This window comes from Candoia aspera, chromosome 3 (genome assembly GCF_035149785.1).
Source record: "Candoia aspera isolate rCanAsp1 chromosome 3, rCanAsp1.hap2, whole genome shotgun sequence".
Classification (NCBI taxonomy): domain Eukaryota; kingdom Metazoa; phylum Chordata; class Lepidosauria; order Squamata; family Boidae; genus Candoia; species Candoia aspera.
Genome location: NC_086155.1, coordinates 53,968,262 through 53,994,488, shown reverse-complemented (window position 1 = coordinate 53,994,488; position 26,227 = coordinate 53,968,262). Strand labels below are relative to the sequence as shown.

Here is a 26,227-nt window from a genome sequence, read left to right as displayed (position 1 = left end):
GCAGTTGTGTGACCCTCAGAAAAGATGCTGCTGCTTTAGAGATGTAGAAAGATGTTACCATGAAGTACCTTTTGCCTTCATATCCAAAGTGCTGCACAACTCTTAATAGTTTTGACTCTGAAATCAGCAGTAAGCTTTTGTACAAATAAAGTGATACATTTCAGTCTCCCTGGACATATTCCCACATCCCCTAGCTAACAAGTTTTTTTTTTAATGCAGTTATTGTTTAGGTGGTCACAGCTTGTGAGGGAAGGATCAACCCAACGTTTAACCCCCCAAAAGCTGAAATTAAAACAAAACAAAAACAAAAACCATCAGGATCAACAGGAGGGATGTTCTTTAGGTACTATGCAGAGAAGAAAAACATGGAGGGGGAAGAAAGGGAAAACGCAAGGGGGAGCAAGATTGTAGTAATGGTGTGCATGAATAAGAGAGAGCATATAGGCGTGAAGAGGTTCTGGAGCTGGCAAGTATATACAGCATCTAATTTTCTATGTGGAAATGTGACTAGTAGGTTGAACCACCATCATCCCTGAATAGCATGGGTTAAAAAGATTTTTCTCTAAGACTGATAGCTCTCAATGACCCCCTAAATAGGGGCTAATACAGGTGATGCCTGCATCTGTAACAATGTAAACTGACATTTTGTAGGAGATTGAGATTCAGAATTAAAGCACTAGTTAGTTACTCTCCACCCAGACAGTGATGCTGCTATTAGTCTAAATAAACTACATAGTGTGAAGGCAGCTAAACAGTATCAGAGCTTTTGATGGCAAGTATCTTCTTTCGATAGGCACAGTGAGGGCTTCTCTGGTTGCTTGAGAAGCTTCACTGGTGATGCTGACAGTCAAAACTTTTATTCTGCCTAACTCAAATGGGGAATTTTAAGGGTGGTCCAGAGAACATCTTCAAGTTATAATCCTCCCATATTTTCCAAACTTTTTTTCAGACACAGACACAGATTAAGGAAAGACAGCATATCTCCCAAATGCCTTTCCTCTATGTGGAAGCACTCCAGAAGTACTAGAAGGGCAATACTTCTTCTCCTTTATGTTAACCATCCTCTCTAAGAAAAGACTGACAGGTGTGTGAAGGGACTATTAAACTCAAGCTTTTGGCCTCTAGAGCAGCCTTTCTCAACCTTTTGACCCTGGAGGAACCCCTGAAAAATTTTTCAGGCCTCGGGGAACCCCTGCACATTCAGGCTCAAATATAGGTCACAAGCTACAAAATTATTATATTCATTTCATGGGTCAGCCTGTATATATGCATTAACAGTGTTCTTAAACTGAAAATAAAGAATGAAACTTACCTCTTTAATGTGAAGTTGCCCGAACTTGAAATAATTTTTTAAATAAATCATGATCTCCTGGGGAACCCCTAAGTGACCTCTCACGGAACCCTAGGGTTCCATGGAACCCTGATTGAGAAACCCTGCTCTAGAGATATGCTCCCTAGAGAATGAATGCTTCTCCTTCAAAATCCATCCTTGGGGAGAAGTAATCTGATCATCTGCCTGGGAGCCCAACATGAAGGAGAACTTGTTTCTATTGGAACTACAAAGAACACAGTTTACTTAAATAATCTTTAATGATGGATCATGCTCTTATTTCAGAAGATTTCCAACAGCACAGACAAGCATAGAGGTACATAAAATAACCAAGTGAGAGGATACATGTGATTGCTAAAGGAACACCAGTTTCAATTCTGACACCAAAGCAAAAACTAACATGATGTACCAGTAGGCAGATTAACGGCAAGGAGAAAGGAAGAAAATGAAAAATGAAGCAGGGAAGAAGTCTATGTTCCACTTCAGTTAAATTGATATTCCATTTCTTCACGGAACCCTATGTTGGACCAAACCCTTTGATTAACAAGACATCCATGCTGGCTAAAACAAATGCAAGACAGCTCTATTGTAAAATTGCTTGGTAGTTAACAAAATTCCAAGCAAAACACTGGGGAGGCGGGTAAATTACCTGATTACCTTGCTGTGCCATGAAGGTGAAATGCCAACTGGATAGGCCTTAAAGAATGGTTCCTTTTTCTTGCATGCACAATCTCAAATAATGACAAGAACTATAACAAAATGCCTCTTCCAGAGATAACATTAAAAGAGGGAACCTATTTAGTCTTGGTGCGCTCCATGCATATCTCTAAGCAGGCAATCGAGTCCTCAGATTTTGGCCACAGCCACCTACAGCAGCCTTCAACTTGCTGCACCTCTAGATGTGCTGGACTGCAACTTCCTGCAACCATGCTGGTTGAGAATTATGGGAGCTTTAGTCCAATATATCTGGAGAATACCAGGTTGAGGTAGTCAAGTTTAGAAGGAGAGCCCCACAAGCTTCTAGTTCACTTTAGAAGCATTCCTTGCTATCTACTCACCTCAGGTTTAACAAATGCATTTCCCATTGTACCAAAACTGCTTGCAATAGTAAGATCAAATGTTATTGCAGCAACTGGGAACAAGAACTAAGGAACTGATTGCCTTTTTCATAAATATCTTAGACAATATTTAAGAACCTGAAGAGAGTGAGCACAGTCTGAAGCTGGTCTCCTACCTTAGGAGTGAGGCCCACAAGAGATTTCCGAACTATGACTGATGGCACAACAATATTAATAGGATGATAGCAGCCCAGTAACGTCAAATGTAGCCCATGAATGAGATTCAAAAGCTGTCAGAAAGCAGATCCCTTAGCCAGAAACTTGTATAGACCGTCCTCCGTATGGCTGGCCTTTCAACTATTAAGAACCTTTCAAGGTGCAGAACTTAAAATGCTGGCCTGGAAAGGGCTCAGATCTACCTTCTTCCACAACTTATTATGTGTTCCTAACTCCACATAGCTTCAAAAAGTGGAACGGTTGCTATATGTTGTTTTCTCCAGATGTATTGTTTACTCACAGCAAGAGGCTTCATCCTAGTCCCAAAACATCAGTGACTGCACAGAAAGCTGACCAGGCATTTCAATGGCTTCTCTTCCTGCTATATGTGAAAAAGTAGTCTCTTCTTCCATATGAATGGTCTCTCTCTCCCCCAAACCCAACTCAAAAGAAAAAGAGGGTCAGGTGTAACAAGCAGATTGAATCCTTTGCATTCTAATCAGCCCAAGGCAATTTCTATCTCCCAGTGAGCTCCTGCATCAGGCACTAGAACAATGGCTACAACAGGAGAGGGAATGACCTCCCAACTTGGTGGGGGTGGGGGTGGGGTGGGGTGGGGGTGGGGTGGGGTGGGGTGGGGAACCAAACTAAATTTTAAAGCAGCTGCAGGGAGAAGCAGCCAAAATAGGGGGCAACACTGCCAGAGTGTATAAAGTCTTCCTTCATGGACAATGATTCTGATCTAACACCCCCTCCTCCCATAATTGCAATTGACTCTATAGGAGAACAAAATGCTATCATCCCTGAGCTAGTAGCAACTTTGGGAACACAGTTAAGACCCAGTAAATGGCTTAATACAACTCCACACATCCCCCTAATTGCTGGTGAATGTCACTGATCTAATCAAGCCTGAAGCAACTTACAAGTTTGCTTTAAAAACAATGCTGACCACAGGCCTCCTTCATCATCTCCATTTTGAATCTAAGATGTATAATTAATAGTAATCATAATAATTTCCCCTAAACTCCTTCCATGCTAGGCAGGTATCTTGTCTACAAGGCTTTCCTCCATGGGGCTATCTTATTTTTCCAGTGCCAGAATCATTTCAGTCTCCTTGTTACATTGATAACCATGCTGAACTTCTTTTATGATACTTGGTTGTAAAGGGAGACCAAGAGCTTTACAAAAGATATAGAACAAGTTAAAAATGCCAGTATTTGGCATGCTAACAGCAGTACCTCTATTATCTCAAGTCCACTCTGTCCCTGACAGCACAGTCATTCACCTTTAAAGCATGGAGGGAATCAAAGGTTAGTGCTTTCCCTGAGCCAAAAAAGATAAGCATTATTGTACTTTGAAAGGAAAGGCAAAGAATCTGTCTCTTGCCACACTCCATACTAGAGCTTAACACTGAGAAGTGGAGGCTCTTGCATAGTGGGATTGACAGCAACGTGCTGCCCTGATGGCAAAACACAAGGCTGGCTCAAGCCCCTCAAAGGTGCTCAACCAGCCAATGGAAACCCCCCAAAACAAAAGCGAGGTAGCGCAAGGCAACCCCAGAACACTTTGGCCCCAGGCACAGCCAGATGTTACTCAGGACACATGTTGACATGCTGGTGCTTTGTTTTGCCACCGGGCAAATGTATTCACATGCTAGGACTGACCAGCCTTTCCATTCACACTACAGGATGCTCTCCTTGGTTCCTGGACCTGAATCCTGGAGAAGCTTCTAACCATTCACCACTCAGGAGGCACCAACAGGTTACCAAGTGCAAAAAAATCATGAAAACCTTTCCAGGAGATACAGAAGGAATCACACACACACACACACACACACACAAGAGGAAAGTAGAAAAGTCTCTGGGACAGTGTTTCTCAATCTTGGCAACTTTAAGATGACTGGACTTGGACTCTCAGAATTCCCCAGCCAGCCATGGGGAATTCTGAGAGTCCAGGTCCAGGCATCTTAAAGTTACCAAGGTTGAGAAACACTGCTCTGAAATGAGGGAGGTGGGTGGTCAGGCTCTCTTTGCGCTCACAGAACAGTCCCAGCTTGTCAAGCCAGTGTTGGGCTGAAAGGGAGGCCCATTATGAACAGGTCTCTTTCAGCGAGCATCCCGGCTGCAGCTCATAGTCAGAAGGTCTTCTTCTTGGATGGTCTCCAGCTCCTCTGTCTGCACAGCCTGGGTGATGAGGGTCAGCTCCTGGGAAAGTGTCTCATAGCGATAGGCTACCCGGATGTCGGGCACATTGGTGCGCCGGATGTCATTGCCCTCAGGCCCCTCCTTCAGATAGTGGGGTCCAAGCCAGTAGCTCTTCACCTGGGCAACAAAGGCTGCCATCAATCCAGGGTTAAGACAAAAGGCAACCTAGGTCTTCCCTTTGGACATTCACCGACAAAAACATTAATGAAGTATACAGTATAATTCATAGGAACCCTTTTAAAAACAAAACAAAAGCCAGCGCCAACAATCCCTCCCTCTTCCCCCCCACCTTGCATGCACACAAATACATCAATCCCCACCCATTCATGGGTCTTAAATTCTCACCTCATGTTCACTTCAGTGCTTTTCTGCACTTCTCTCTAGCAAGTAATTGCACAAATGGCTCAATACCATCTCCTCCCCCCACCCCCTTCCCCACAGAAAGGCTACCCCCTCATTCATTCTATGAGAACAGAATACCTTGCTACAGACCCAGTGGTACTACAGTGCTAAGGATAAAGTCTTGGGACAGGCATTTCTGCCTTTTGCTCATCTGGAAAGCTCCGTAGGCTCTGTGGTTAAAGCTGCCAGAGAAATGGCCCTAAATATCCATCTTATTTTCACTGCTGCTTGTTAAATGTGCCAAGTTCCACTGGGTTTTGATCAAGGTTTGAATGCCTCCTGGAATTCTACAAAATATATCAAGGTGTGGTAGGTTGATCATGCCCTATCTATTAATATAACTGATTCTCTAGCATCCATACACAAAAAGCAGGGTGCCATAAACTTAGAAAAAACTAGTGATTTGGGGATGTATAAATAGCCTTTAGGAGGGAAACCTATGGAAAAGTGAAAATCAGTTTAATAACGACTGAGAATAATCAGTGGGAACATAATGGCAGCTGTTACATTCATGGGAGAAGGGAAGGATGAAGAAAAAAGGACATGGCAGATACTGGCATTCTGAATTCCCCCACTGTACTTTCTAAGCCAAATTCTTTTTGATCTTTGTAATAACCAGCCCAGGAAGGTGGCTACCTCACTGCTGAAAGGATCACATCTGCAGGGGTCTTCAACAGCATATACCCCCCAAAAGACGTATTCATTCCCAGCCTAATTTTCCATGACTGCCAATGACCCTTCCAGAGCAAAGGCAATGCTCTTTTGCCACAGATGGAATCATGGAAAGGGAGGCACTGGAATGCTTTCTTCAAGATTAACCCTCAATTATCTTTTTCATTTGAGTAAAGATTTGGTTGAAGAGGAGGCCCTACACAGGTTTTAAGTCTTCTAGTCAAAATAGGCTGGATCAGATGAATAAGCCTCTGTAAGTCCCCTCCCCTTGGACTTCAGAACATTATTTTGGAAGGTCATGACAATCCCTTTCAGAGAAGATCCCACATTACCTTGTGGGAAAAGCCACTCATGAGCACACTGTTGCGTGCAAGTTCACACATGTCGCAGGAGCTGAGCTTCCAAACCTGTGTGGCAATGCTGTACTCTTCCATCAAGGGTTCCTGAAAGTGATACTGTCAGTCAGACCCAGATACATGCAATCAGAACATTAGCAAGCAGTAAAATATGCCACAGGACTGGCTTCAAGAATGTTAGTACATACGGAATTAGTTATGCACAATGCAAACTGGATGCAGCAGGCAGACACTGGGAAGTCCAGAGCTATAGGCTAGACTGGAAAGTGGAAAATTATCCCAGAAGAAGGCAACCACTTCCACATCAGGACAAAAATCCTTCATCAATAAGGAGTCAAGCTTGATTTGAAAGCAACTTTACTTTTAATAAAAACCTGAGCAGACAGCATATCCAGTATTTTATCTCTGATAAATTGGGAGAAGAGCGTATGCCTGGTGTAAGTGAACAATATGAACAGCTGAGGCAACATCTTACTGTTCTGAAAACAGCTGGTGCTGTGTCTGCCCAAACCTGCCACAAATCTTTCTGCAGGCTGAACCAAACTCAGCATGTCATGCCACCTACCCCATTCTTACTCTGGTTCTTGTGGCCAAAGTTGGATCTTTGAGCCACTAGGTGGAGACATTTCAATTATTAGTGTCTCTATCAAAGGGCTGAGAGGAATAGAAAGCAGGGTCATATCCAAATTCACTAATAAACTGGTGTAAATTCAGCTTGTAAAATAAAGCTTAGTAACTGAGAAAGAAAGACCATCATGGAGAGATGACTTGAAGTTCTCCTGAGGTAACAAGAACTGCTGCTGTTACTGTACTTCTGAGCTCGTCTAGAAGATTTGAAATTTCAGCTCAGGGTCAAGTTCTCTAAGTTCCACCAGTTTTGGCATGCAGGGACATAACATTATTGGCTGATAAAGGAAAGAAGATGGGAGGCGGATGGTAGGAAGGTGAGATCCAGAAAATTCTCAGAAAGACTAACTAGACAGGCTGGGGGGACTCAGTACATGGGTGAGACAATGGGATCAAGGAAGAGGATTGGATTTTGTATGTACTGGGAGCTGCTTTGGGAAAGCCAGGCCTGTGAGAAAAGAAAGTTAAATCGAATTGGACTGTTGGGCTTACCATCAAAAGCTGCAGAGGAGCTCTCAAATAACAACTAAGTGAAGATGACTGCTGGAGAGTGTGCAGTTAAGGAGGCATTAATCTAGGGCTAAGGGTAAAACTATTTCTGATTGTTCAAGTGAATACCAAACAGGACTAAGCTAGGAATGGCAAATCTGTGGTCCTCCAGATGTTGCTGACCTACAGCCCCCAGCAACCCTCATCACTGGCTGAGGCTGCTGGAGATTGCAGATAAACACCTTCTGACGTGGCAATGAGCATCAAGTACGCTAGGATGGCCAGCTGAAAAGCTGTAAGGAAAAACACACGCTACAGGGAGAGGAACAACTTATACAGCTATGTTTTCTTTCTAATATTTTGCCAACACTGTATCAGCTAAAAAGAATGGCATCTTTCCTCTCTTGTGCCATTGTCCATTCCATTGGGTCATACCTGCTACATCACACTCACCTTAGTGAAATGGAACTGCAGGGGATCGTCTGTGGACAGGGAGACCATGAGGCCCCGAGACAGGTACTCTGGTAGTGGATTACGATGGTAGCTTAAGAACAGACTGTTATTGCTAAGTGGAGACATAGCAATGCCAATCTGAGCCAGGTAGTAGAGGTACTGCAACACTGGTGCCTAGGGAGAAACTCAACATTAAGGCATGGGGTATCTCCAGCAAGCACTGAGCCCTGCCTAACGCTTGCACCAGGATAAGTATACATGGGTCCCCCCCCTTCCTTCAATCCACTTGGAAGGCTCATGAATAGAAACCTTTTCATGAAACAGCAAATATCTCCAGCATGCAGGCACAATAGCAATCTATTCACATTTTCTTTTTGCCTTCTGCCTAGGTTTCCACTGCATGCTTGCCACAACAGTAGCCTTCATCACAACACCCAGTGGTATGTGGTGTTTAAGCAGCTGCTTGGCTTCTAAGCAACGTTTCTGCTTCATCATATATACAGGCATGTCCAGAGGACCTTGCTTTTATATGTGGTACCAACCCGTTTGTATTCCCTTACCTTGCGGAGCAGGAGGCCGTGAGATATGTTCTCTGACAACATGAAACCTGACACAAGATGATGGATGGGTCCTGCCTCCCCACAGTGGGGTCGCAGCACAAAAGTGTGGAAGCCTCGTTTCCTAGATAAAAAGGAAAGCAAAATATACAGCTCAGTCAATCGAATGAATGGCGTTTTGGAAGAGGAGAAATCAAAACGCTGGAAAGATGGAAAGAGGGACAGAAATTAACTCCCAAGTTACAGCACCAAAGATATGAAGCTAAAGCCAGGAGCCACAGACCTCAAGACCTGGGTATTTGAGTTTCTAATACACCACTGTTGTCACCAGAGAGGTCAGAAAAGGGCACTCAAGGCCTTAAAAGCCAGCAGGGAGGAAGGTGCCATACTGGAGCAGACTCAAACTCAGAAAAGGTGGGTGAAGAGAGAGATAAGAAGTAGACCACCTACCTACGCAGATGATTCAACACCACCATATTAGCATATGTGTAATAAAGGTAATAGGAATATGGTGGGTTATCTTCTTCCACCCAGTTGCCAGGCAAGGGACTGTCCAAGTTGAAGATATGATGTTCTGGCTTGGACTCATCATCTACACTATCAAAACCATCCACCTGTCCATTCAGAACCAAGAGAAAGCAAGATAGGGAGAGGATGAAAACATTCCTGTCAGGACTCTTGCATCTTCATTCACTTTATGCAAATTAGGCAGAGTGGTCATGGCAATTATTTAATTAAGACTGATGTATGTCAAGCATTCAGCCATATGCCACCTAAGTGGTCCTCAAGACAAGGTGTATCCGAGACTCACATACAGGACATTTGTGTACAACCATCCGTCACTCTGCCCCAAATGCAGAGATACTATTAGCAATCCCTTTAGTGTGGTTCCCTTTTTCCAATATCATTACTTACGTGCTCCAAGAAGAGGTGCAACTCTGGGTGGCTAGCAGGATTGATGGTAGCTTCAAAGAGAGGTAAGAAAATGTTCTCCAGCATCTCCTGGAAGTTGGCCAACTGTTTCTTTGTTTTGTATACATCACTGTTGAAAGTCAAGATACAAAAGGCGACAATGCTCCACCACACATAAATCTCTTCATTCCTAACAGTTGACAATAGTGTTCCTCAGACCTCTGTTCTGAGCTGACTGAGGGCTATAATTAGCAGTAGTGTAGTGTGGCACTCCACATGCCCAATCCCAGGTCCTTGGAAGAAGAGGAGTGTGGGAAGCATGCTTCCTAGGAGACTAAGCTGGTTCACTTTTTTACCTCTTGTTGTCAGTTTACTAGGTGGTACTTAGCTATCTGTTCCTCCTGAACTGAAGAAGGAAACAGGATATGTTACCCAGTCAAACTGCTTTTACTCCAGTACCAGAAAACTACACACACTTCTTCCCACATCTCTCCCTTCCCTGGCATTAAAATTACAACAGCAATTATGAACGAAGCACCTACCATTTGTGCCCTGATCACAACACTTAAAATCAGCTGTTTTGTGGTAAGGCTTGCACAACTTCTGGGAATCAGAGTCGGATAACTTAAACCACCCAACTACTTCATGAATCCTATTCTCAATAGTCCTCACTGCAGGTGTCATACAACTGAAGTGGTTGGGGGAAATAACCATATTATACAGTGATTTAGTAAAAGAGGATGTACTTTGGGGAAAACATGTGAAGTTTTATGGCCATTCATGAAATACTTTCAAAGTAGCTTAGTCCCGGTGCTTCTGTTGAGATTATGGAGAACAGAGTTGCAACTGGCTCTTCCCCCATCCTCCCCTGCCACCCCCAATGGAGAATTTTTTCTGAATGGCAGACAGAAATCTAACTGATGCAGCCCTTTTCAGTTCAGACGCTTCATTACCCAGCTAGGTAACATCATCAGTGCAAGTCATATTATATCACTTTGGCTCATAAGCTTATCTGAAGGGTGGTTTTCCACTAACAGGGATTGCAACTGCTGTGAAAGTCAAACACCAGGATCCAACCACAGAAAACTGAAGAGCCCTCTAAATTTCTCATCAAGGAGGTTGCTCTCCCTGACTGTCAAAAAATACACTTGTAGCATAAAGATATGTGAGCCCTCTATAAAGTACTAGAACAATTTTCCCCAAGGATACCCAGATATAAGACAAGACACACTGACCTCAATGATCCTAAACACGTATACTCTGACATCGGTTCCAGGATTGCAGCCTACAAGGTCTAACCTTAACAATATCTGTTCAAACAACATGGTTTTTGATAGTCTTCTAAAAACAGACAATGGAAGGTCAAGCTTTATCTCCTTTAGGGTGTAATCTTGGTCCCAGAATTATATAAAAAAAGTAAGTCCTCTGCTCATTTTTTTTACTGGACAGGAGCAGCTATTGAGTATTAATAATACAGCAGCTAATGTATGCAAAGCCCTTTGAGATTCAGTGAGTCTCTGCAAGCTTTTGAAACAGCAAAAGCAAGAAATAGGTACTCACAACAGCCGAGGCACTTGCACCAGCCAGCGTATGTTGTTGGAATGCACTTTGTGTGTAACAGCCCATTTGGCCAACTTATCCCACTCGTCCCGTGCTCGGCCGTAGATAGAGAGTCGCAGTTCTGCGTTCTGATATTTGCTCTCTTCTAGGTCAGACATCACTTCCTACCAGAAGCGAAAGAGCCTGTTAGTTTCAACTTCTCCACTGAGGAACAGGCTCTGTGGGCCGGTCTCCAAATACAGTCCAGCTGACCAGGCACTGGGGCAAAAGACCCCAAGCCAAATTGGCCATGGAGGGCTGTGCCTGGTGACTAGACCGGAGGGGTTCTTTCCTGCAGCAGCCAGGAGAAGCCCAGCAGCCGCTAGCCCCTGAGCGTGTCACCACCAAGATTGCCAGTGAGGCATCATATTGTCTGTACATCAAGACTTTGGTCAGGCAATGTCAAACACTACCTTAAAACTGGAACAGCTAAGGACAAACTTAGGCTGCCTCCACAGTGATCTGATGAATTTTTAATAGCATTCTCCCGAAAGAGAAAGGGAAAACTACAAGTCTGGTGTGTGGCAAATGGAAAAGTCAGAGGGTAGCCTGAATGTGCTGAAAACCTTTGCTTTCCTTGGTCAAGTTGGAAGTTGGCACTTTAAAAATGGGAGCTCTTTCTAAAAAGACACACGTTCTTATATCGTGTCTTTTTTCTGAGAAGTCTGGGTGACTTAAATGGGGTCTCCCCTCATTTCATTCCCAAACAACAATCCTATGAGCCAGGTTGGGTGACAGGCACACTGGCTGAAATTCGTTCAACAAATTCCATGATTAAACATAAAAACTGACTGCAGATTACCCGATCCACATTTGATATTTTAACCATAAGGTTTCTAAGTTCATAAATCACAGAGGCCACAAAGCCTCCTTCATGTGTAATGCTAAGCCCAATATTAGCCCACAGTATAGGCTATGCATACCTTAGTTTCCAAACACAATGCCTGGGTTCGTGCAGTAGAGTAAGTATTATAGCTTGGCAAGGTATGACACCAATATGTTAGCTCCTCACAATTGAGGGAAAAACATATAAACATTTAAGAGTGGGCTTGTAATGTTTAGAAGTCAGTTATGGCTATCACTGGGCTTACAGGAATCAAGAAATAACCTTTATATGCCCACCACCTCTTTCTGCCCACCTCCTGCCCCTTTGACCCTGTTACTTCTCCAAAGCCAATCTGCTTGATCCTCCTAAGCTTCAAAGCCCCCTATAAAATAATAGCTATACTTAAGTTTGCATAGCTTGTTCAGCCCTCTGGCTTTAAGAAGGTATGCACAAAATGAGACCAGGCAGCTGTCAACCTTGCAAGGTAGTCCAGACAGGAAGCACGACCAGATGGCCAAATTCCACTTTATTGCAAGGTTACATTAACAGAATCTTGCAAGTCTGAAAGTGCATTTCTCCCCTGTCACCTTTACAGCCCAAGAAACTAGGGGGGGGGGGTCCTTTCTGAGATGTTTGCTACACCCCCATTCTTTCTGTGGGCTAAGCTGCCTCTTATCTGACCGTTCACTTGGCTATGGCTCTTCCCCCTGTCTCCTAAGGATATTCCCACATACCATTACAAGAGACCTCACCTTGATGATATGAGCAAAGTATTTTCCAGAGACTTGGTTGTCAGTCTTAATGAAAATCTCGCGCAGAACAGACTCTCCTATGGGGTTGTATTTGGCATTGAACTTGTCAAAACGATGAAAGGTGTTACGATCCTATTAACAGAGATGAGTCCAAGACAGACCATCACAATGATAAACTAGAATGCAACAGGACTGCCTTTTCTTCCCCACTTAGCACTGGTAACTATAGATTTCTTTAGTCAGGATTGCCTCTATCAGCCCCCTTTGATTGAAGAGAAGTGCCCTGCAATATCAGAAGCTGCTACACATTTGCTTAATGAGCACTTTCTTCTCTCTGATAAATGTCACCAGATTATTCTACTGATTATAACCGAGGCAACTTTAGAGTTGTGTTCCAGTAGACCTGAAAAAGTCAGGAACTTTCATTCTGCATGTAAGATTGTTCTACAGGAAAGAATAAGAAATTTTTATCTGACCTAGTGCCCAAAGGTAAGATCACCATTTAGCCCATTAGGAAAATTCGCAGCTTCTAATTCTCTTTCCAAGTCAAGGAAAGATACCCTCTTTGATGAGTGCTTCTGACATACCGCATGGACATCGAGAGTGTCTACACTGAGGTCATATGCTGTGAGATTCATGGTCTCAAAGACTTCCTTAAGGGTTTGCTCCTTGCCCTTCTCCACATGAACGATTTCCTCCAGATGTTTCTTCATAGCCCGTTTGATGAAGCGTAACAGATGCTTCTGATTCATACAGGATGATGCATGGATGTGTGTGTCCACCTGCTCAAAAGAGTAGTGGCTAAGTGTGCAAGCTAGGAAGATGCAAGCTCAAATATTGTCTCAGGCATCAACTCATTAGCTGACTTTAAGGAGAACCATTATCTCTCAGCCTCAACTCTATTTTTCAATCTGTAATAGGGGAGTAATACTACTTTATCTTCCAAGACTGTTATACGCACTAACATAATTATTTGGATTTCTTTAAAAAAAATGCATATATACTTATTACTCACAACTCCACAACCTCTCTGATTAGCTTGTTTGACTGGAAGTCCCTCAAAATGGGCCCAGCAATGCAAAAGCTGAGTACAAAAGTCAACATTTCTGTTGAAAGTATTTTGCTATAAATTTAAAACCAGTAGGATCTGTTACTCCTGCCCTTATCAGTACAAAGTGGTTAAGGGCTGTACTGGTGAAGCTTTCTGCAATAACTACTGAACTTTCTAGGTTCAATAATCTGTGGCACTGACATAAACTGTAGCCCTAAGTACCAGCACACTTTTTCAAATTATATAGCACTTATACCTTCCGGATATTGTAGAAGTCACGATGTGGCACCCTTTTCTGAGCTGCGAGCTCTTTCATCTCATTGAGCAGGACATGCATCTGGAACTTTGAACTCAGATATTGCAGTCGCCTATAGCAGAAGGATTTTCTGTCCAAAGGTGAAAAGAAAATAGGTTAAGAATTGCACATCCTGATCAGAACATTTACCAGCCCTTGAAATCATGGAGATCTAGTTTCATTATTTATCCCAGAAGCCAGTTCAGTCCAATAAATTGATAAAGGACAATTTGCTTTTCCAGAAGGTTTTACATGGATAGGAAAGCTAGGTCCTTCTTTCCAGAGATAGAATATGGGAATTACGCCGGACCCCATAACATCAGGCCTATGCTAAGTCAACTTAATGGTCAGTAGCATAACCTACAATGCTAAGAAACTGAAAAGCAAAGCATTGTCCACCCCTAGGTTTTTGGTTCCTAGTATTCAAAGTTGTTCCAAAGCACTTTCCAACCTAATACCTTCCAGATATATTGAGAACACATGGTAGCTAATTTTGGGAAATGTAGTGCTAACATGTCTGGAGGGCGCTACCTTGAAGAAGTCTGATACACTCTCTTTCAACCTGAAGAATACGCTTTGATTATCCCAGAAAATAGTCATCACCTGAGCTATGCTTCTGTGCATTTATCAATTCCTTAAAATAAATTTTTAAAAAATGATGCAAGTGTCTCCCATAAAATCTTATATAACAATGCATTTTACATAATCGATACCAGGATCATAATGTATGTAAGCCAAGCCTGTAGAATGGCTATTTGGAAAGAGGGAGCTTGGCACCCTGGTTTTGCACATACAGATCCAAAAGGTAGACATAGCTTCACTTACATGGGACCATTGATGATCAGAGCCATCAGAACATTCATGTCAGCCACAAACTCCTGCAGGTCAGGATAAGGCAAGTCCAGTTCAGTGGTCCTTTTTAAAATGCAACAGAGAACAGAACCCAAAGACATGAGCAAAGCTGCATCATGGAGAGAAAGCAGGGAAAAAACAACAACCAGCAGCAGTTACACTGCCCAGGTGTGTTTAGGGGATAGTTATTTGAGTAACTCAGTACATATAAACCTGTCAAACCAAGAATGGCCTCACCAATAATCCAGGGGAAAACCCTATTATAGTCACTGGTTAGTGTGTACTTTGAAAAATCGTAAGAAGTGCTTTACTAGAGAAAATGAACAAGCAAGTTGCTCTGAATGATTTTTCAGCCCTGAGTACATTAAATTATGGTTTTAAATTTGAATTAGCAGAATCCTGGGTTCCACATTTAGTCCAGCACTAGTAAAGATTTTCTGCATTTGGCAGAGAAGAAATGGGCAAGGCAAAATGCTTGTTTCACATCTATATACAGCTGCTATAGGAGATAGTTTAGAGTATGGTGTCATCAATATCTTCCTGACATCAGCCTCAAAGTTCCTTTCATATCAGATCAAGGAATTGCAGTAGGACTGGACCCCAGCGTCTGGAGCCCTATTCTTAGTTATGGGCTGGAGGGTGATGAATGTCACACGGCTGGATCCACATCAAATCAAAGTGAGGGCAGCTGAGGATCCAGCAGGCCTGCTTTTCCTTGCTGTTTCATTCTCAGTCCAGAAGTGTATTTTATCAGCTCCAATTGATACAAAAACTAGTATCAGTCTGGGCTGTGGTAGCCTGCTTCAGGGTCAGGTTACTTCAAGCCTGCAGCTGATGCAGAAGTCTGAGTTCACCATTCAGTTAGTGCAAGCTGCGGGCAAGTTACATTTCTTTGTGTTCACCTATCTTGGCTACCAATTGGCTTCAAAGAACAGTGAAGGCCTAAAGAGCCTGACTCCTGAAGGTCTTCCCTGTGTTTGGTTCCTGCCTTTCCAGGCTAGGCTGGTGGAAACTTAGAGAAAGGTTGTTTGGTAATCCTTCCGAACTTGTGAAGATTTGCCCACAGGGTCTTGCCTGCTAACTGCACTTTTGTGTCCTTCCCATCACTTGCAAGGTAAATTTTAAAAGGCTTTTTGTTTAATGTGACTTTGTCATGAAGCAGTTATTTGCTTTTTTACTAAAGGGTGAGGGTTTATGTATTTTTTTAAAGTAATTTTTACAGCACTTTGCTTTGAAAGTCAAAAATGAAAATACAGTGCTTGCATACATTTTACTTATTTGCTTCAATGTATTCTGTTCAATTAATGGCATCTGCTTTTTAGGACAAGTAATAAACAGTCCTGACTGAAATGTAGATTTGACTCTCTGTAGGGACGGATGGCAACCATGGCCCCAGCCTGTTTAATAAATACTGCTTTCCATGTTTCCTGAGGGCAGATGGATACAGAGAAAAAAGTGTGTGCTTTCTTGCTATTGTGGTAATACTAATTGCCATACATTGTATGCACATAAATAATGATTGGCAAAAAGGAAATGTAGCAGATCACTTGTGCACCACAGAATGTTGCTCAAGAATATACTGAGCACCTTCCTAAAATAAATTCTGCTTGGGATAGTTATAGATACATGTTTGCTTTCATTAAATCTATCTTTCCTTTGCAGTTTGTTGGGTCAAAAGCATTTGTGGTTCCTAGCTGCAGACAAAGACGAGAGGATCAGAAACCTTGCTCAGCTAGATGTGAATCATAGATAACAACACTGCCCCAGATGTTATTTCTCTTCCAGATTTTCCCTAATCATCAGGACATTCTCATGCCCTCAGCCACCTTCTTACTTGTCAGTGATATCCTGCTTGGTGTACACATGAACTACTCCATTGACCATCCTGAGGCCAAAGCCAAGATCTCCAGGCATTGATTCAGGATCACACTTCTCATAAGGGTGCTGGTTTGTAAATGGTGGATGTACTGGAGCATCTGTAACAGAGAAAAATGCTTATAAGAAGTCACCATCTGCCCAATGACCATGATTGTTGTAGTTAGAGTTTAATGGAATGCCAAAGGAGAAATAAAAAGCTAATCTCCCTCTCCCTCTGGCCACACCATATTTTTTCCATCTCAGAGGTTGCTGAGTTCCCTTCCTCCACCTCCACCACCTCCTCCTCCTCCTCCTCCTCCTCCTCCTCCTCCTCCTCCTCCTCCAAGGGTACATGGGCACAAACACAGCAAATCAGTTATGCGGAAGCTGAGTAGGTACAGATAGTTCTCGACTTATGACGGCAACTGGGACCAGAATTTCCATCACTAAGCGATGTGGTTGTAAAGTGCGACTGCATCTCTTAGCGATGGCAGTCCCTGAAGTCCCAGTTGCAGTCATTAACCAAATCCCATGGTTTAGCGGGGAAGCTGGCAGGAAGCTGCAAGTCCCAGGCCAGCAGGCAGGTATGTGGCTGCTGCTGGGTGGGGGAGGGAGCAAGGGTGTGTGTGGGAGGGTCAGAGAGGGTGCACAGGGGTGTGAGGGAGGTGTGGCAAGGGACAGGGAGGGTGTGTGGGGGTGTGCAATGGCCAGTGCAGCACAAACACGAAGGGCTGGGGAAGGGTGCACGGGTGGGGGAGACTTACCCCAGCAACTTTTGACCTTCCCTGCCAGTTTCCCCACTGACTTACTGGGGAAGCCAGCAAGGAAGGTTGCAAATGGTGATCCCGTGATTGTGGGGCGCTGCAGCTGGTCATATCAAAGATCCTATCCCTGTTTACTTCCTTGCCTTCCCTTTTATTAGCAAAATCCAAATAGAAAATACAGAATACAGCATGCACAAAATAAATGTATGCAAGATTCAGCTTTTCTAAGCATAGAACTGGAATTTCTCTCATGCTTCTTTTATCTCTCAATGAACTCCACATAACGAATTCTGTAGCTTGACACCTTGCAGAAAGCTTGCAGAATGTGTAAGCATGGAGAGATAACTGTGGAGTTCCTGCAGCTATCCAGTCTAGTCTACTCCCAATGGCAGTGCAAGATCTGTTATTGCAACTGTCACTGGTTGTGAAAGAAGAGAGTTGTTGTGCCTCATCTTCTTCTCCTCCCACCTCAACTACATGCCAAGCTTCAAGTAGTTTAAATAATCAGTCTAAATCCTATTAAAATCTCTTTTTCTAACTACCATCTTAACCATCTCTGTCACTAGAATAAGGGGAACGTTCTTTTTCAATACCTGCCCAGATCTGATCCTTACCTGCAGCCACAGGAGTCTCAGGGATCTCCTCATACATCCGGGGGGCTAAGGGTTTCTCTGAAAGATCCTGCAGGAATCGGGCTGTGGTCTTGCAGAAGCTTTGCAGAGAAAGCCCCATGTACTTCTCCCGAATGAACAATGCCTTGACCACGCTTTTAGCAGCATCCAACAGGTCTGTGAAGGGCACCTGAGCAAGGCAGAAGAAAAGCAGTTTTTTCAGCTGAGGTGGTCATTAAAGCATCATTGTGGAAAGTTTCACAGGCTAGGACACAGAAAAAACACGTCACCAGAGACACATTTTGAATACCTGACGTTTTCAGTTCTGTTCACCATTTTATTGTTTAGTATGTTTTGATGAGTTATGTTATTTTGTATTAAGGAATTGTGGTTTCCTTTTTGTCTTGTATGCCACCCAGAGTCACATAGTTTGAGTTGGGCAAATGAATGAACGAATGAATGAATGAGTGTTCAACAGCCAATGGCCCCATTCAGCCATTACAAAGAGAACTCATCATGGAGGTGGGTCTTCTCTGCAGCAGCTCCCACCGGAAGTGAGGTTAGCTCCCTCCCTCCTGGACTTCAGAAAACAGCTGAAGACCTGGTTTTGCTGCCTTGCCTGGAGTGGGGAGGGGAAGAGCCATTCTTGGGGCTGGTTGGTTCCCTAGTTCTGCCGGGACCGGTTTTATTCCCTTATGGGTTGGATTAGATCTGCCATGGCTTGGATTTCATTGCATTTTACATTTACATTTATTGATTACTGGTAGTATTTATGATTTTATTGAATTTTAAATTGTTTTTATTGTGAACCGCCCAGGGTCCCCCATGTGGTGGAGATGGGCAGTGATAAAAATCTGATTGATTGTTTGATTGATAAACAAACAAACAAACAAATAAAGCAAGTAGCAGTGAAGAACCCCCTCCCCTCCCAGGTTGCATTGGTGTGTAAGTAAAAAGCTGATCTCCATGTTTACAGCATGGTTGCCTGCAGTAGGACCACCAGGATTCCAGCTCACATAGAAGTGACCAGGGTAGAGCTAGGCTCTGAACCACCAATAAATATTCTTTAAGTGTGGACACTGGCTCTTCACTAATGTCACCAGTGTAACTGTGAGAGGGAAGGGTCTGCTCACTGCTCACCTTCTCAGCAGAGGAAATTACAGCAACATTTGTGGCTGGCTCCAGTGTTGAGGGGGATGTCAGCAAAGCAATAATTCACTGGCTTCCCTCTCTCTCTTCTACTTTATTTATTTACATACTTGATTGTCAATTTAAATTTCTCTCCTGCCTTTTCATCAATAAAACAAACCCAAACTGGAACATACTTCATGAAAAAAGGGCAACAATGACTTAAAAACAATTGTCCAAAATGGTAATTCTGTTAAAAATCTTTTGAGGGCTCTGAAACATAGGGCAACAATGCCAGAGCAGCACAGAGGAACCAGTTTAACCCAAGCATAGATAAACAGGTATGTCTTAAGTTGACCCTAGAAACTTAAAAGGCTTGGCCCCAACTATAGCTCAACAGGGGGAGGCTTGCCCAGCTGGAGTCCTGAGAATGTCTTCCCTTGGCTCGCTGCATACAAAATCCCCAGCTGATGCAGTATCTCTAAGAACACATCCTCACTTGACCTTGGCTGAAGGGCAGCTCTGCTGACGGAGTGGCCCTATCAAGGCTCCTGGGGAACTTGCTTCCCAGAACCCTGCAGGGCCCTGTCCTGGGTTTTTGTAAAAACAAACAACATTCCAGTTCTCAGCAACAGCAGGATTTTTCCTCTGCATTGCCCTGGAAGTCAATCCAAGTCAGCATGGAAGAATATGCCAAAACAACACATGCTTGGTAGCAGCAGTATGTTTTTTCTTTCTTTCTCCTATTTTTTTTTCCTTTCTCCACATACAATCCCTCAGCTTCTGGGACGCTGCTAGGAAAAACAATTACGAACCAGTAAAATGTTCTTTTAAAACAAGGGTGGACAAGCATTTGAAGGGGTTCCACACTTTTTAAAATGTTTTTCTTACACCGCCAAGGTCTCTAAAGGGAGAGAATTTGCAGCCCTTTGCTGGGGCTGGGGAGTGGAATATAGTTTTAAAATAAAGAACAGGTACCTCAAAATTACCAGAGGCTTAACTCTTCTATTTTTCTGCTTGTTTTCTTTTTAAAAAGTAGAAAATTGTACTGCAGTATTAAAAAGGTTTGCTGTCAGATTTCAGCAGGACAGAGAGGCTGTGTAAACAGAACTTGAGCACAAGCAGCCCACTGGCTGGCCCCCAACCCACATTTTAAAACAACTCACAAGAAAATGGGCTTCAGGCAGGTGCCGTAGTAGGCTCTCTGTCTGGGGCATTCAAGTCCCAGCAACTGTCAAGGAAACTAAGTGGTAGGACTGAACTCAGCACCATCACACAATAGCTAGCTTGTCTGAAATGCCTGCTGCAGAGATAACCCTTTGAGCGCTTTGATTTTCAAGGAATGTGCATATTCTTTTGGGAATGTAGAAAGCTTTCTGCAATGAGGTTAGAGTATCTGTCCAGCTAGTTTACTACCTCATCCTACCAAACTGTCCATTATAGGAAGTTCTTCCCCATTAAGTATTGGCGAAGAAACTGGTTGCATGCTAACCATGTGCTATATTTTCTTCCTAACTCAGAGCAAGATAGTAGCCCAGCTTTCCCCAACTTAGCATCCTCCAGATATACTGGATTTTAACTCCCACCTGCCTTGACCAAAGTGGCTTAGGCTGATGGGAATTGTCATTAACACAACAGAAGGCATCAAGCTGGAGACGGGTACCAGAGACTAGCCCTTTTGGGTATTTCCAAATACAGCAGGCATTACGTTCTGTAGCAGGAGTAGGTAACTGGGTATCTTTCATATGTTTTCATCAACAGCTATCAGGCTATTGATTATGGGGACCAGAGCTTTTGGAGTCGTAGTCAAAGATAGCTGGAGGATGCCAGGTTGCCTACCTTTGTTTTAGAGTCTCTGAAGGAGAATCAATCTGTATGTGTTGGGGAAAATGAGAACCGTTCCTAAATCGGTCAGCCTTACCCCACATGTCTCTTCTCCAGAGATGGTGACCCTCTGGAACTCCCTCTCCAAAAGTACATCTCGCTCTTTTGGAAGGTGATCTACCAGGTCTTCACCCTGCTCTTTAAATAATCTGGGGGGAGGGGGAGAGGAAGGGGGGAAAGAGGGAGAATGAAGGCGCCACTGTGAGCAATGGTCTCTGGCCAATTCCGTCAGGCTATAGGAGTCCCCTTTTCCAACAGGCATGTGAAGATACCAGAATACAACACACAAACACGGGCAACACAGGGACTTTCAGCGTATCTTCCAATGGCAGCAGTCTGAACTATGGAAAGGGGTGAGGAACAGCAGTGGGCAACAAATAAGTTTCAGACTTGTGGGCATACAACATACAGCAGAACTAGTAGGAAAACGTTCCTGGGCCTCCAAATTCTGTGCTCCCATTTACCAGATGCATGACTGCCCATTTCCATACTGAGCAATCAAACATTTGGTTTTCAAACTTTTTCAGGCTGCAAAAATTCTTAGGTTAAAAAAAAATATATCCTGGAACCCATGATCAGGAAGCAAAACTCTAGTGATAGAATATTAGGTGTGCTTGAGTGAAAGTCTTTTTCTTTTTTGCTGTTACTCTCTCACAGAACTCCATCAAGTTCTGGTAGATCCCTAGGATCCCTTGTTTGAAAAATCCTGATGTAGAGAACCAGAAGAATAGATTCCCCAAGGCAATGACTTGTTGTGGCCAAGCTGATGGAGCTGATCTCCCTAAAACAATGATACGGATCCTGCTCGGCTGAGATACTGGGTTCACTAGGAACCAAGCTGCTCAGTCAACCAATGCACATTGAAAGAGGGAGGAAAAAAAGGAAATGTGAAACAGAGACAAAAAGCTCCATCCACTATGCCTGCCTTGAAAATAATTCCTTTAAAAAGGACAGGAGGGAAACAGAGCTCAGAAAAAGATCAAGGGAAAGTGACCAACAGTACGAAGTGAGGAATCCCCCACTCACTGGTGTTCAGACGTGTGGGACAGGGGGATGCAAAAATAAAAGGGGGTTCTGTCTGGCCCGTTACTCTGAGCCAAAATAATATGGCTCCCCAATTTTTCAATCCCAGACGGGCTTTTTTCTCAGACAAGTTTGCTAAAGTGACACACGCATATAAGCATGCCAATATGGCAGCTGACTTTGGCCTTTCCTTTCCAGAAGTGCCTCTGTTCTAACATGCCAAACTTTTCTTGGAGGACAAATTGACTTCCGTGAATTACTACACTTCCATTTTGAACTCTGGTTCCAGTAGTGCTATCTGACCATGCAGCATCCTCCCAACATTGTTACTCAGCCTTTCCCCAGCCTAGTACCCTCTAGATCAGTGTTTCTCAATGTTGGGAACTTTAAGATGTGTGGACTTCAACTCCCATGCTGGCTGGGGAATTCTGGGAGTGGAAGTCCATACATCTTAAAGTTCCCAAGGTTCAAAAACACTGCTCTAGATATTCCATCATCATCCCAAAACAACAGAGAGCAGTATGTTGGGAAAAAATGTCTTAAATTAATGTGGGTTGGGTTTTTCTTAGCAGTCTGTGGAATTAATTCAATAACCACACCCCCAGTGGTGGTACAATTGCATGTGGGATACACTGTATGCAGGGGGAGAGAACTTTGCAAAAGAGAAGGTCACTCACTTTGGATCAGTCAAGGTGGGAATAAGGAGAAGAGTCAGCCTGCAGGAAAGTCCCGCACCCACCCCTGAGTCAAGGGCCAAGAGAATTAAGGCCAGGCACTCACTGTAGGTTGGCAGCACTGTCAATTTTCAGGAAGTCCTGTTTGGCTCTGAGTAAAATGTCAGGTTCTAGTCTGAGGACAAATGGGAAGTGGAGGCCAAGGCCAAGAAAAGGACAAACAGTCAGAGAGAGGAGAAAGAGGAAGAGGAAATGGTAAAGAGGATGAGGAGAAAAAGAAAAACACTAGCATTAATGCAGAAACCAACACCAGAAATGGCAGACACTATACAGCAATATTCACTAGCAATGGGATCCAAAAAAGAATGAATGCAAGAGGTCCATGTAAGGTATCATGACTAAGCCATGGTTTGGCCACTAGAAAAGCACTGCTGGTTCACACATCCTCTTTTCCCTTTATTTGAATTCCCTTCCCTCCTTCCCACCTGCTTGACGACCACCAGCCACTTGGTTTTCCAAACCAAGCCTGAACCCTCTACCAAACCCCTTTCACAGACCCTGCCTTGAAGAGGTATAGTCAGGTAAGCACCTCAACTAGTTCTCTTCACTGGGATAAACCTCATTACCCATGTGTGAGCAGTATAAGGTCTCTCTACAGCTGAAGATCAAGGACCTTTGGGGCTGTGGGAATATTTTCCTTGGAAGATGAGGAAATTGATCATCTCCAATATTGCCCTAATAAAAGGAAGTCCTATACTCTTCTAAGAGGCTATTTTCCTGGATTTCTATTTGTGCTTCTCATCTAAAAGCCTGCCCTTCCGGGACTGACACCACATCCCACACTGGCCACTTCTGGGAGTTGAAAAACTAGGGTTCTAAGCAGGGTTGAAGTGAAGATTTCTTTCCCGCTGAGTAGACTGCCTCCCATCTGCTCAATATCTAAGTGGTAGTAGGCAAGCAAGGATATCACTGTCAGCTGACTCTCTGCTTTATCCTTCTTTTACTGTGTTGGAGCCCAGGTTCAGGCTGGACTGTCTCTGGACATAAACAAGGCTTTTTAAATCTAGCCCTTCTGAAGCCATTTTTTAATCTCAGTGGAACCCTCATGCATTAATCTTTCTCTGGGATTTCCACTGCAAACTGTGTTCTGCCTAGTTACCTTCCCTCTCCTTAAGTTTTTCCTTCCAATGGATCTTTCCTTCTGTCCCACCTCTGTAACCTCCTCTTCCTTCTTTAGAGCATCACAACTGCACCAATGGTTGCCAGACTTCAGGCAGTTAAGCAGGCAACTGGTAGTGTCTATTTCCTCTGCCTAGGCACTGTCACTCCTGTTAGAAGTAAACAATTGCTATCCGTAATCCTAATTTATTCCACCCAGACCTCGAGACAAATTAGTATGTAAAAAGGAAATGAACGTGCACAAGGGGGAGAGGGACTAAATGGCCCTAAAGCATGTTCCTAATGGCCATGCTGGAATATGCCATTATTCCATCATGCTGTTTCTTCTCTCCTTTTCTGGTCTCAAAAGGACTATACGCAAGAACAGCAAGATGGAGCTGGAGAAAACCCAGATATTTTCTGCCTGCTGTTAAGGTTGCTGATTACTAAGGAATCTTGCTGGTGAAAATCTGAGAGTAAGACAAACCGTGTGCAGGACAAGCAGAGTGTAAAACTATCAGCCACACACACATATGCACGCAGACACGCAGCGATGCCACTAACACATGAATATATGAATGCCTCTCTTGACCTACTGGCTACCATCACTGCAGAAGGAGAAGCAATGAAATGACATTTCTGGACATTTCCAAAGTCTCCTTCATCAACCTTTTTCTAGATTGTGACTAAAAGTTACTTCCGTATAATTTCTTCCCATCTATCCCAGTTTCAAGTACTCTTACCCATCCTGTTCTCTTTGTTCCCAAGACTCCAGTGAAATGCTCCATCCTGCTCTTGAAATATCAAAAGAAGTTAGGAGAAGCTAGGAAAAGTCCAAAAAACGTTATAGGCAACTTACTTCACGTCCTGGCTTATCTGCCGTTCCAACCGTTGGCGCCGCTCTTCTAACTGTTCGATGGGGCTGTCTTCTGGGAATTCGTATGGGGCACTGCGCATTTCACTCTCAGCCAATGAGCGACAGAACAACTCCTGCAAGCATAGCAGCACAACACTACTGGAATATCCATACAAGTGTGCATGCAACCTTCAGGCAAGTCTCTATTACTCACAACAGGCAACAACGTGAGCAGTCCATTAAAAGCTGTTCTGGGACAATCTATCAGGACTGGAATCTCATGCCAACATCAGTGAAAGTACTGCAGCTCAGTGGATTAGAAAGCTATAACATGATGTACCCTTGATTAGGATGGTAATTTACACTGAGATCAAAATTGCAATAATTTAAAATTGCTCCAGTGAGGGCTGTTGAATGAATCTTATAACTGCTCCTTCTCATTGTCCAGGTCATCAAAAAAACATATCAATGATTAATAAACTCAAGGTTCCACCCAGCGCTGCCTTCTCCAGGATGCTTTTGACACACTGTTGTGTCAACATCAAGGAACTGCAACTGCCAAGTAAACAAGCTCCTGCTTGTCTTCTATGAAAGTAAGATAGAAGCAACATATCCTAACATTTCCCTGTCCCTGCCTCCTCTTAAAATAAAACAAATGATCTCTTCTTCCCATATCCCATCTGTTATCTATAAACAAATCCATAAAGCATTGTCATCTCAGTCCTGGTGTCAGCAAAAGTCCATTAAGGGTTACCAGAGATAACAACATATCTGTTTTAACCTTGATCATACAAACCAACTTTATATTCCTTCCTTTTACTTCTAACAATCTTGATCTTTAATCCTTTTAAATAATGTCATAGGACTTGATTTCTTTTCATTTTTTCTTTGTCCCTTTTCACAAGATTCTTCAAAACTTTAACAAGCCTCTTTTGTAAATCCAATATAGGAAAATTATCCAGGTCACTCTCTTGGTTTATTGTTTGTATATCCCTTTTAATTAAGACATCAGCCAGTTTCCTTTGTATGTCCAGCATAATATCTTTTTCCATGTCATTCTTATAGTCTGTCATTGTAAATCCACTTCCAACTCAGTCTCAATCTTGTCAAGTAGAACATGTTACTCTTTCATAACATCTTTTAGACACAGTCTCTCCATAGAAGAAGATGTCTCTGTTGACACTATTAAAATTAACTTCTGAGTCCATTGTTCAAAAATATCCTTCAATATGTCCAATGTTAGAATATTTTGCTTCATTCTGTAATTGTAAGTCAAGATTGTGTGTTCTTCTCCTTTAATTGTAACCTTTAGTTCCCTCTAGTGTCCAATTTTTAAAATCTTACATTTTTTAAAATAATTCAAAACAAAAGCATTTTCCCACAGGAAGGATTCTTTATAATTAATTCCAAAATCTTATTTCAAATTTATCTGGACCCTTAGTTCATTTAAAAAAAAAATTAAATTAAAGTTTTAATCACCCTTTTGCTGTTTATTCCAAAAAAAATTTTTTTTTTAAGTTCTTAAACTTGTAGTTAAATCTTTCATTCTCTAAGGATTGAAGGAAATTCACCTGGTGCTGTCAAACTTGTCACTTCAAAGGTTTCTAATAACTGAAAAGTA

General features: G+C 43.0%; 2 protein-coding genes across 6 annotated transcripts in view; both read right to left on the bottom strand.

Annotated features, from left to right (window-relative positions):
- The window catches only part of GNAI3 (G protein subunit alpha i3), a 266,408-nt gene that overhangs the window by 136,288 nt on the left and 103,893 nt on the right, over positions 1-26,227 (bottom strand). The gene's annotated exons all lie outside the window — the stretch shown is intronic.
- Positions 1,572-26,227, bottom strand: part of AMPD2 (adenosine monophosphate deaminase 2) — a 52,701-nt gene continuing 28,045 nt past the window's right edge. For 3 of the 5 annotated variants that reach the window (XM_063297722.1, XM_063297720.1, XM_063297719.1), the window contains exons 3-18: positions 24,610-24,740; positions 22,699-22,767; positions 20,933-21,044; positions 17,887-18,073; positions 16,486-16,627; positions 14,625-14,714; positions 13,761-13,890; positions 13,041-13,235; positions 12,454-12,585; positions 10,837-11,000; positions 9,280-9,406; positions 8,815-8,978; positions 8,368-8,488; positions 7,808-7,981; positions 6,215-6,325; positions 1,572-4,925 (exon numbers count right to left, since the gene is read on the bottom strand). In XM_063297722.1, coding sequence (XP_063153792.1) covers positions 4,710-4,925; positions 6,215-6,325; positions 7,808-7,981; positions 8,368-8,488; positions 8,815-8,978; positions 9,280-9,406; positions 10,837-11,000; positions 12,454-12,585; positions 13,041-13,235; positions 13,761-13,890; positions 14,625-14,714; positions 16,486-16,627; positions 17,887-18,073; positions 20,933-21,044; positions 22,699-22,767; positions 24,610-24,740 — 2,265 coding nt within the window. In that variant the 3' untranslated portion in view covers positions 1,572-4,709. The other 2 variants (XM_063297721.1, XM_063297723.1) reach the window with 2 other exon arrangements.